Below are 12,113 nucleotides of genomic sequence, written 5' to 3'. Positions count from 1 at the left end.
GGCTCAAACTGTCAGTGCGGAGCCTGCTTCAGATCCTCTGTCTCCCTCTCTCCCTGCCCCTCCACCACTTGTGTTCTCTCTTAAAAATAAATATACATTTAAAAAAAAGACTCCTTGGGTGACAGAAAAGCATATGGGTTAAGAGCACCAGCTTAGAAGGGTGTCCAACTTCAACTGAGGTCATGATCTCACAGTTCGTGGGTTTGAGCCCCACATCGGGTGCTGTGCTGACGGCTCAGAGCCTGGAGCCTGCTTCGGATTCTGTGTCTCCCTCTCTCTCTGCCTGTCCCCTGTTCGCGCTCTGTCTCTGTCTCTCAAAAATAAACAAATGTTAAAAAAAAAAAAAAGTGTACCAGCTTAGAGCCAGACACTCCTGGGTTTGAATCCCACATCTGCCATTTAATTCCTGTGTGATCCCGGATAAGTCATTGTCTCTGTACCTATGTCCTCATTTGTAAAATGAGGACAATACCTTCCTCCCATGGATGCCAGAAGGATTAATGAGTTTTAAATGATGAGAAGGAGTAAATACGTCCCTTCATGGGAAGTTGCTCTGTAAAGTTGTTAAACGTGTAACTAAAAGGAATTCAGAGTGTTGTGATAAAGGCGTTAAGGTTTACATTTGCTGCTTTTACCCCCACCTGCCAGACTTGGCATAGTGGTTTTTCACGCTAACCTCTTAAAAATAAGAACTAGGGGCTCCTGGGTGGCTCAGTTGGTTAAGCATCTGACCCTTTTTAAAAAAAAATTTTTTTAACATTTATTTATTTTGGAGGGGGGGGGAGAGAGAGAGAGAGAGAGAGAGAGAGAGAACAGGGGAGGGGCAGAGAGAGAGGGAGACACAGAATTGGAAGCAAGCTTCAGTCTCTGAGTTGTCAGCACAGAGCCCGACGTAAGGCTCAAACTCCCAAGCTGTGAGATCATGACCCAGGCCGAAGTCGGACCTTAACTGACTGAGCCACCCCGGTGTCCCAAGCATTTGACTCTTGATTTTGGCTCAGATCATGATCTCACAGTTTGTGGGATCGAGCCTCACGTCGGGCTCTGTGCTGACAACATGGAGCCTGCTTGGGATTCTCTGTCTCTCTCTCTCTCTCTGCCCCAACTTGTGTTCTCCCTCTAAATAAATAAACTTGAAAAAACATTTAAAAAATACATAAAAATAAGGACTAGAACCACCTACTCCTACCTCAGCTGATGAATTTTATGAAACTGTGAGGTGCGCAGTCTTTAATTATATGAATCATCCAGCTTTTGTTAAACAGGAGTTCTAGGGACATGACATGAATTAAATCTTAGTCGCTGGTCAGAGACTGTGGCTCCTGTTGTGTCTGAATCTTGGGCTGTGGGTCAGGTGGCTCTCACCCCCACAGGAAGCTTTAAACTTGAAATACAGTACAGCAGAGTCAGTGCCTGCACACTGTACCCCGTGACCCCTGAAAATGTGAAGCTCTAATTGTAACTCCTTTGCCCTACTCACCATAAAATACGTGTTCTTCATCAAATAATTATAGGATAAAAGAACCTTTTCGAAAAAGATTTTCCTGTCCTTTGCCATCGGTACTTTTTCCACCTGGTTAATTGCATCCTATGTCATTACTTCTGCCCCGGGAGGGGAAGGGTTGAAATTGTCTCCTTGTCTAGTGTTCAGAAAGAATGCGAAATCGATACCGTGCCAATTGAGGCCGGCTTTGGGGATCTCCAGCTGCAGTCGGACCGCTCCAGTCTCCAAATGACGAAGAGCACTGGTACTGGCTCTTGTGATCAGCGGAGCTTAATCCTCAGGTGGCGGGAGGCTGGGCCGGGCGTCTTTCAGTGGCACTGTGGGCGTCTCGGGGCCTCTGAGGGCTGTATGAAGAGCGCACACTGGGCAGCCCTTGGGTGTCTGCCTTTCAGGCATGATTAGAGCAAGAACTTTGTCAATCACATGGGCGTTCTGAGCTATTTAATCCCAAGTCTAGAAACCCCTTGGGTGTAGGCACACACTTTGTTGGGAATTTTGTGCATTACTTGGATGAACCATGCCAGCAAAATATAGGACGAAAACTTAAAGCAGAAACATGGTTTACGGGAGTCCCTAGTCAGCATTGGGAATTACCATCAGCTGAATACACTCTGTGTCAGGACCTAGAAATTGTGTATTCCACTGTAGACTTTTAGGATCACTTGTGACTTGAGTCTATATATTTGAACCCTAATGTCACAGAGGCAGTGGGCATTTGTGAAGTAGCTGGCTGGATTAGAGCTAATTAATTAGTAATGATGGGATGGAGAAAATCACCTGGCCTGTACCAGAGGAATGCGGGGTATGTGGTTTTCCTTTCTGTAAGACTCAGATGTGCTAGCCAAAGTAAGAATTCCTTTACCTCCGTTGTGTAGGTGGAAAGGATGGTAATCTTGGAGGAAGGAAAGTGTGTTCAAAAGTAATTAGGTCGGCTTTTAATAAAAGCATTCTGCTCTGCTTAGGCATCGAATTCCTAAAAGGATTTCGAGTAATACTGGAGGAGCTGAAGTCAGAGGGAAGACGGTGCCAACAACTGATTCTAAAGGACCCAAAGCAGCTCAACAGTAGCTTCAAAAGAACTGTAAGTCACACGCGGGGAATGTGCCCCTGGAGACAAGCCATTGTTCTGGGCGTCTGAATGGTCTATTGAATGTCTGTGAAACTGGAGAAGGAGGGGCTGTGGGGTCCACCCCTCCTGCCAAGGTGGGCGAGAAACAGCTCGGCAACACCCTGAGCCTGCTCCACACCCAGAGAAACCCTCCAGCACCTCTCGCTGGTAAACACACCTCTCAGGTTACATGTCCTGGAAGGTGGCTTTGTGCACTCAAGAGCACGCGGACTCCTCCCCACCAGCTTTGAGGTTCCGCGTTCACCACCTAGGGCTTCTTTGCCAGAGCACAGGCAGCATTGTCAGTCTTTATTTCGGTTAGGGATCCAAACCTAAACTTGGTCCAGAAAATAGCCCCTAGCTCTGGAGCGGTGTCTGGGTGACTATCAGAGAGGACTGAAGGTCCTGTGTGTAGGTGGAGGGGTGGGTAATTTCTTCATGATATCATGTCTGTTTTTATTCCCTTTTAGGGAATGGAATCTCAACCTTTCCTGAATATGAAATTTGAAACGGATTACTTTGTGAAGATCGTCCCTTTTCCTTCCATTAAAAATGAAAGCAATTACCACCCTTTCTTCTTCAGAACCCGCGGTGAGTATGGCCTTTCTTGCCTGGTTCCCGTGATGAGACTGCTCCTGATTCTAATGACTTTTTGGAGAAATATACCAAATACTGGTATGACACCAGCATCGTGAGCAGAAAAGCATCCAGGAAAAGTACCCAGAAAAGCAATTCTTAGAATTAGGATTTGGCCTAGGCAGTATTCACCCAATACTGCCTACGACACCCATTTCACGCTTGTGCAAGAGTAGATGTTGATGCTTGATTTCTTTTTTTTTTTCTTTTTTTTTTAAAGTGCTGTCAGACAGCCATATATTAAAACCATTTAGGAAAAAAGAAGAGCAGGAATAAACAGTAGAAGTTGATTTTTTGGGGTGAAGGGGAGAGCGTGAAATAATCCATCTTTTACCTGTCATCAGGAAGGTGGCTTCTGTGAGTGATTGCCTGTTTTCAGGATTACATTAAGAAAATTAAGCAACAACCCTGAGATTGCCTTTTTCTAGAAAGTTTGTTTTTTTAACCTTCACGTGTCAGGTCCTGTGCTTTTTTTTTTTTTTTTTTTTTTTTTTTTTTAATGTTTGTTTATTTTTGAAAGAGAGAGAGAGAGAGAAACAGAGCATGAGCAGGGGAGGGGCAGAGAGAGAGGGAGACACAGAATCCAAAGCAGGCTCTAGGTTCTGAGCTGTCAGCACAGAGCCCGACGCGGCGCTTGAACTCATAAACCTCATGAGATCATGACCTGAGTTGAAGTTGGATACTTAACCAACCGAGCCACCCAGGGCACCCCTAAATGCTTTCTAAACACTGACTCAGTTTACCCCCATTCCAACCCTTCAAGAATTTAATCCTCTCATGTCCACTTATTACGTGTGCAGTGATACACCCAGAGATTAAAGAGCCTGGTGGGAGCTGGGATTTGAACCCAGAAGGTCTGACTCTGGAGTCCACACTCTCCAGCCAACCATGCTGACCAGCCAACCCTTTCCCGTCTGTTCTGTGCACGGTGTGGTGTGTCTTTCTTCAACCTGAATCGCTGCTTTCAGATTTGGTGCCGAGGCATCCTGAAACCTGCAGCCATTCCCTCTTGCCTTCCCGTCCAGTCTTTCTGTCCGGCATACCAGACCCCTGATGGTCAGCTGTCAGGCCAACTCACCAGCCCTTCCTATGTGGCCCAGTTGCCGTCCTCCTCCTCTGTGATGTTTTGGTTCTCAGCTGCAGCATTCACACTCTGGTTGTTTTCTTTTTGCCTTTCTTTTCTTTTTTTAAACTGTGTTTCCTGTGCAGCACAATTATTTTATAACAGTTTGGTCTCATTTTCTTAATTAAAATATGATTCCATAGGGCAAAGACTATATGCATTTTACATCTCAGTGCCTTACACAGAACCAGTTAGAGGATTCAAATATGTTTAAGAAAAGCTTGCCTTAATCAGAACTAGCATAATTTAAGATAAAGTCTTCCCATCAGAATCATTGTGTCTATCTGGGGGTGAGGCAGGGGCGGGAGATGTGTTTATCACCATTTCCGTGCCCTGTGATCGTGATGCTGCCTTTGATTTTCTTGGCAGTATGTGGACATTTTCCAGAAGGTTCTCCCTGGGTTAGCAACATGGCATATTGGACTAGCTGTTTGGCCCCTCTCTTGTGTTTTTATCACATTTAAGTCCTGTTTCAAAACTCTACAGCCTAGTTTTCAGTGCTGGTGCCACTATTTAGTAGATGCCTGCATGCCATTTTTAGACTCCATCAAAAGGATTTTAAAATGTTTATTTATTTATATATTTATTTTTGAGAGAGAGAGAGAGAGAGAGAGAGAGAGAGAGAGTGTGCATGTGCATGAGTGGGGGAGGGGCGGGGGGGGAGAGAGAGAGAGAGAGGGAGAGAGAGAGAGAGATAGAGATAGAGATAGATACAGAATCTGAAGCAAGCTCCACGCTGTCAGCACAGAGCCTGACTCGGGGCTCGAACTCACGAACCCTGAGATCGTGACCTGAGCTGAAATCGGACATTTAACTGACTGAGCCACCCAGACACCCCCAAAAGGATTTTAAAATAGAATGCTGGCAAATGTGAAAACAACCCAAGGCAGTTACTAGGATCACTCCAAAGTTCTCTTGCGCCTAAGCACCTGTGCAGTGGAGCAGGCTGGCGTCACTTCTGTTTACAGCTGAAACAGAGCCTCCATGTGGCCGTGGGCTGAACACAGTCCCACTGGCCTTGAAACTATGTAATGCTTGACAAGCTTTAAAAGGTTGGGTGACTTTACACTGTTTCCATTTATTTGGCACAAAATGAACTGCATTAATATTTTTATATTGTACAATTTAAATTTTCATGAGATATAACTGCACTGTACCGGAAATCATTGCTCAATTGATCTATTTTATACTTTGACCAGCAGTACCCAGCGCCATATATTTACATTTTATTGAATTATTGCATGAGGAAAATGTCAGACTGTACTATAACTAAAAATACACATCTTTCTTAATAGCCTGCGACCTACTGCTACAGCCGGACAACCTGGCCTGTAAACCCTGTGAGTATAGCCGTTCCTATCCGTCAAGTCTTTCCAGCACAGTGGTGTCGGGGTGGCCTCTGGGTGCTCATCCGAGTCCTTCCTCCTCCCAGTCTGGAAGCCTCGGAACCTGAACATCACCCAGCACGGTTTGGACATGCAGGTGTCCTTTGACCACGCACCACACACCTTTGGCTTCCGTTTCTTCTATCTTCATTATAAGCTCAAGCATGAAGGGCCCTTCAAGCGAAAGACCTGTAAACAGGTGAGCTGCTATGTGTACATTAAGGAATACTACATGTTTTAAATGTTTTTTAATGTTTATTTTTGAGAGAGAAACAGAGCATGAGTGGGGGAGGGGCAGAAAGAGAGAGAGAGATGCAGAATCTGAAGCAGGTTCCAGGCTCTGAGCTGTCAGCACAGAGCCTGACACAGGGCTCGAACTCACGAACCGTGAGATCATGACCCGAGCCGAAGTCAGACACTTAACCAACTGAGCCACCCAGGTGCCTCTGGAATAGTACATGTTTTAAAGTGACCCCTGGGCCCCTGGAATCTGGGTGGTTCAACATGAACATTAGGCTTTGACTCTCAGCAGTTGGTAGATATTCCAGCATAGTCTTAGGGATATCCTCACTCCCCAGTTACCTACACCCCAGCTATCCCCGTGGTGATGTAGCCTGGGAAAGATATTACCAAGGAGCCAAAAGAATGAAGTATTTCTAGTTCCTTCTGCTACATTTTAAACATTAATTGGGCGCTCACTGTGTGCCAGTCACCGTGCTTTATGCTCACTGAATCATTACAACTCTGTGCAACAGAGGCTGCTGTCACCCCACTTTACAGATGGGCAACCTGAGGCTCAGGTGGTCACCTAGCTTGCTCAAGGTCACACAGCTAGTCAGTGGAAATGCCACATCTAGGAGCCAAACCACTAGGATTTTAGGGGCCTACTGATTTTACACATAGGCCAAAGTCAAGTAGAAGCTCAGCAGCCAAGTTCTTAAACTGAGGGTGGCCAGCAAGAGGGGAAGATGTCTGGTGCAAGTGCACAGAACTGCTAGATTGCCTCTAGCGAGCACCAGGAGAGGGTTTGGGTCAGGGTAGCAGAACTTAGTGCCTTCCTGGATGCTCCTATATTGTTGAGTTTTGTTTTCCTGTGGGCTCTCATCTGTGTCATTGATCTTCCTTGACCTTCTGCTCAAGTTAAAATTACAGCACATAAAACATGCACAAACATGGGCGGGTAATTTCTTTCCTCACCCTTTCAATAAGTCAAGGGTATTCTAACTAGTTTCTTTGTCTTCAGATGACATATGCCTGCTGAGGGCATCACCAGCTAAGTTTAGACTATGGGGGTTGGGGGGTTGGTCCTGGGCTCTCCTGGGCCTTTTTATCAAAGTGAAACTCAGATAACATGTAGCAGATACACATGGTTGCTTTCTGCCCTAATCAAAGTGTTCTGAACATATTAAGACTGGTGGCAAGTCTCCTTCAGCTCTAGGGGGAAAAGAGCAGTCCAGATGACCTTTATCCAAGAAGTGAGTTTTAAAAGTGTTTTGTTTCTTTGCAGGAGCAAAATACAGAGACAACCAGCTGCCTCCTTCAAAATGTTTCTCCTGGGGATTATATAATTGAGGTACGTATAACTCAAGAAAGCCCTATTATTAATTCTACAGAATGAATCTAGTTCATGTAGAATTCCCACTGTTTAAAACACTAAAATTTCAAGCCATCGAGGGTGTGTACAATTATATTTTTACATGGTCCTTAACATGCTTTTTAAAAAGTTTATATGTAATCAATCTTTGATTTTTCTCATTCATTATTTCAAATATTTCATATAAATATTTTAATGAAACCATATAGTCCATGATTTAGAATTTTTAGACAGTATTCCTTTGTAGGGGAGGAAGAAGCCTCCTTCTTTCCTCCCTGGGTTCTTCTAGCTGTTTTAGGAATTAAATTGACATGAGACAGATTATGGGGAGAAAAAAACCAGAGTCTTACTGAGTGGGCACAGAGGCCCAATAATGAAATTGAGACCCAAAGAAATGACAAAGGCAGGTGTAGTTTTTATACTTTTTAAACAAAGAGATACTAAATTAGTGAGGAGTTGACAGGATAAAGAAAATAGATGTTTGGGAGCTTTACTTAATAAGGAATTCTAAGTGGAATTTAGGCTGAGGTAATAAATTAGAAAAAAATAACAAGGTTTGTTTCTACAGCTTTCTCGACTTTCAAGTCCCTATCTCAGACCAGAAGGATGTCGTTTTTACTTGTTCGTATAGTGAGAGTATTTGTTATATGGGAGATCTGTTTCCTGCTTTCAGGGGGACAGAAGGGAGGGTCTGAGTGTCCTTGCTTGTTCGCCAAGTAACTTCATTTCAAAGTATTTATCAATAGGCCATTGTGATACCTACAGGGACAACCTGCCCTGGGCCCCTACATCTTCATACTACAAAAATATGTTTTTAAAAATTTAGATTTAAAAATTATTTAGTGGGACGCCTGGGTGACTCATTTGGTTGAGCGTCTGACTCTTGGTTTTGGCTCAGAGCATGATGTCACAGTCCTGGCATCGAGCTCTGCACTGATAGTGTGTGGAGCCTGCTTGGGATTCTCTCTCTCTCTCTCTCTCTCTCTCTCTCTGCCCCTCCCCCACTCACACGCTTGCTCTTTCTCTCAAATAAAAATAAAAAAATAAAAACTTTTAGTAATAAAACAGCAAAAGTGCTGTCCATTATATCTGCCTATCCCTCTCTAGGTTTCTGCTGACATTTTCTGTATTAATATATATGAAGTTCTAAATACCACGGAAAAAAGCATGCAAGGGATATATATTTTTCTTCTTTATTTTAGATTACTTTTTTAGTATCAAACATACTACAAAAAATAGGAGTCAAACAAAAATAGAAAAAAAGAAAAATAGGAAATGAAATTAAAAATTTGCCCATAGCCCCACTATTCAGAGAAACCAACATGTTTCAACATTTTAGGAGAAACACTGGTTGTATGACTTGGTAGCAGTATGTGGTTTTAAGAGGGTTTTAAACCCTCTTAAAGCATTAATGGGGGCCTCATAAAATTAGTGGTAGGATGCCGTTGTAATTGAAGATTGTTAGAATGTGGAACTCACCAGCTGATTCATCAATGAATGAACCACGTTTGATTCATGAAAGGAAAGGTGATGAGGTTGAGGGTTTTGAGTTGGTAAAGCAGAGATGGATCTGATGTAATGTCTAGTCCTGGCTCATTCGTGATCATAGACAGCAGCTCTCCTTCCTTCTACCCCCCACTGTCTACATAGGGAAACATGGACGGAATCTGTTGAGATGTTATCACTTTTATAAAATAATGATACATCATCCTCTGTTTTGTAGCTGGTGGATGACACTAATACAACAAGAAAAGTGATGCATTATGCCTTAAAGCCAGGTATGATTTTTTTTTTTTAATTTTCTGTGGGAAATGTTGGCACAGGACTACAGCAGACCATGCTATTTGATAACATTCTATACTTCATGTTTTACAAAATCAAAACACAGCATTTGAGCTCCTGTCTTTTAAAAAGATGTTCCATCAGAGGTGCCTGGGTGTCTCAGTCGGTTAAGCATCTGACTCTTGATTTCAGCTCCGGTCATGATCTTGGCTCACCTGGCTCAGGTCATGATCTCACAGTTTGTGAGATTGAGCCCCACATCCCCCCAAGTCAGACTGCACTGACAGTGCAAAGCCTGCTTGGGATTCTCTCTGTCTGTCCCTCCCCCTCTCACATGTGTATGCACGCTCTCAGAATAAACTTAAAAACAATAAAAAGAAAAGCTATCCCATCAAAGCTGACTTTCCTTCCATACTAATGTCAGTGCCTGGAAAACTGACGCCAGTGTGGTTGGTGTGTATTTGTGTGTAGCTGGGACTAAATAGTCACTTGTCCTTGGAAGAAAAGTGGTGGGAGGTGAGGTTTCCTTGGGCAGAATTCCCACTCATAGGTATTTACTGTTCCAGCAACTCTAACTGTGGTATTGTATCCTATAACCCTTTAAAAGGAATCCTTTTATAATCACCAGACCAGTACTAGAGAAATGTGGTCAAGAGGTTCTAGAATCTGTTATGCAGCTTGTGTTTAAAAAGGTAGGGGGGGAGATTTCCCTTTGACCTTGTGCTGCTTAAGTTTCAAGCCTCTTGTCTTTGAAATTTCCCAGCACATTCCCCGTGGGCCGGGCCCATTAGGGCTGTTGCCATCACTGTGCCTCTGGTTGTCATCTCCGCATTTGCCACCCTCTTCACCGTGATGTGCCGCAAGAAGCAACAAGGTATCTCTCTGTGTGGTGTGTTCCCCCCAGGTTGGCAGGACCACGGCCAACAGAGGGAGCCTGGGAGCCCTTGGTCCCACCCAGAGTGGGCATCTGGGAAGCCACATAGCTCCTGTAGTTCCTGGCATTAAAATGCTTGATTTTTAACCTCAGGAGCCATGAACACAAAGCTGTAATTCTGTTCTCAAATTTAAGGTAGTAAATTCAAGAACATAAAGGAAGTTTAAAGGTGTAAGGGCAGAGGTAGGGCGTGATCACTTATAAAAGTCAGGTGTTGGAAAGGAACTTCCTGGGGGAGCTTGGAAATGTTTCATACCTTGATCTGAGTGGTGGTTGCACAGGTATATATTTAGATAAAAGTTTGTTGAGATGTACTCTTAAGAGTTATATACTTTATAAGTTATACCTCAGTAAAAGGGTTTTCTTTTCTCCCGCCCACCCCTTTTGTTTAAGAAGCTCAGCTGTCAGTGCTTAATTGGTCTGGTAGTTAACACCTGGAGCACCAGCTGCTTCTGGGTGCTCTCTGCTGGCCAGGGTGGTCCCTGCAGTTTTCCCAGCCTACTTGAGGTCAGTGTCAGGCGAACAACAAATCTTGGCCATTTGTTGCTCCGCTGGAGAAATCAGCTGTCCCATTCCCGGTGGTGTCCCCAGGGGCTGGGGGGGTGGGGCGCACTGGGCACATGCTCAGGCAGACATGTCAACTGTTGCTTCTTGAAGATGGCATGAGGTCCTGAGTCTCAGGGAACAGGACAAAGCATTGCTCATAGGCATCAACCTTATCTTCTTTTCCAATTTAGAAAATATATATTCACATTTAGATGAAGAGAGTTCTGAGTCCTCCTCGTACACCACGGCACTCCCCAGAGAGAGGCTCTGGCCTCGGCCGAAGGTTTTCCTCTGCTATTCCAGTAAAGATGGCCAGAATCACATGAACGTTGTCCGGTGTTTTGCCTACTTCCTCCAGGACTTCTGCGGCTGTGAGGTGAGGAGTCTGAAGTCTCTTCTGTTCCCCTGGGCAGGACACATGCTCCCATGCTCCTCACCACCTCCCTGCCTCCTTTGGTGACTCTTGCCTTCCACCAGGGGCTGGCTTCCAAATCGGGGTCAGCCTCACCCTTCTTCAGTCTGTCCTACCCATCGCCAGCACTAAATGTTTCCTAATGCTTAGTCCTAACCCTGAAACACTCCTGCTCAAAAGCCTTTAGTGGTACCTACCTGGCAGGAAGTTTTATAAACATCAAAAAGACCATGCAGTTGCATGGAGGGAAGCAGCATGTGCCCTGGAAACATGCAACGGGAGTGTTGGGAGGTGGTCACTCAAAATATCCTGGTGAGCCTTGAAAGGTCTAAGAGAACATGAAAAATAAAGCATTGGGTTTAGACAGCTCTTTGGAGAAGTTTTGCTAAGAAAGGAGAACAATAATTTGTGAAGTACTCAAATAGTCCACTCAGGTTTCTTGCCTATTCTTTTGAATTAAGCTCTAAATATGTAGCTTTTCTATAATGTCATAGTGCTAATTTTAGAGTGAAGTTTGAAGCTCTCATGGAAGGCACACTCTGTTTCTTGCCAATGCAAGAATTGTACAGTAATTGTGTAATTGAAGTTGTTTGTGCTTTGATACTCTGCCTCCTGGTAGGTTTTAGTCTTTTCATGTAGCGAGGCTGCCCCCTAGTGTCAGGAACACCTATTTACAAGGCTGACACATGAAGCTACAGAGATGGGCCGATTGGCCTGTGTACTGAAAAACCAATTACAAGCTCCAGCGGGTGCCACACAGTCTTTAGACACAGACAACCCATTTGCTCTACTTTGTAACTAACTAGCCTCAGGTGGAAAAAGTCTTCCAATTATGAGGGTAATGCTTACTGTAGAAAATTTGCAAACACTAAAGGATGACAAAAACAAAAAATGGCCTGTAATCTCAACCTGGAGAAAAGAGGACCCACAGTTAATACTTGGTGTATTTCCTTCCAGTTCCTTTCTACATAGATGAAGTCATGCATACAGTTTTCCATTTTGGGGTGATTGGAATGATTTTTTCCTGTCTCTTCATTTAATAACTTTTTACACTATTGAAAGTTCTATGTAAACTATCATTTTATTTCA

At 44.0% G+C, this 12,113-nt stretch overlaps 1 protein-coding gene across 2 annotated transcripts in view; it reads left to right on the top strand.

Moving 5' to 3' along the window:
• Positions 1–12,113, top strand: part of IL17RD (interleukin 17 receptor D) — a 71,405-nt gene that overhangs the window by 48,732 nt on the left and 10,560 nt on the right. The window contains exons 4-11 of one of the 2 annotated variants that reach the window (XM_042979202.1): positions 2,467–2,585; positions 3,083–3,203; positions 5,667–5,711; positions 5,804–5,955; positions 7,264–7,329; positions 9,074–9,128; positions 9,896–10,006; positions 10,825–10,988. In XM_042979202.1, the coding sequence (XP_042835136.1) occupies positions 2,467–2,585; positions 3,083–3,203; positions 5,667–5,711; positions 5,804–5,955; positions 7,264–7,329; positions 9,074–9,128; positions 9,896–10,006; positions 10,825–10,988 (833 nt within the window). Of the gene's footprint in view, positions 1–2,466; positions 2,586–3,082; positions 3,204–5,666; positions 5,712–5,803; positions 5,956–7,263; positions 7,330–9,073; positions 9,129–9,895; positions 10,007–10,803; positions 10,989–12,113 lie in introns of both variants that reach the window. The other variant, XM_042979201.1, reaches the window with a different exon arrangement.

The sequence above is a fragment of the Panthera tigris genome, chromosome A2, assembly GCF_018350195.1.
Source record: "Panthera tigris isolate Pti1 chromosome A2, P.tigris_Pti1_mat1.1, whole genome shotgun sequence".
Lineage (NCBI taxonomy): Eukaryota > Metazoa > Chordata > Mammalia > Carnivora > Felidae > Panthera > Panthera tigris.
The sequence above is the reverse complement of the archived record's forward strand: the minus strand, read 5'-3'. Positions and strand labels throughout refer to the sequence as shown.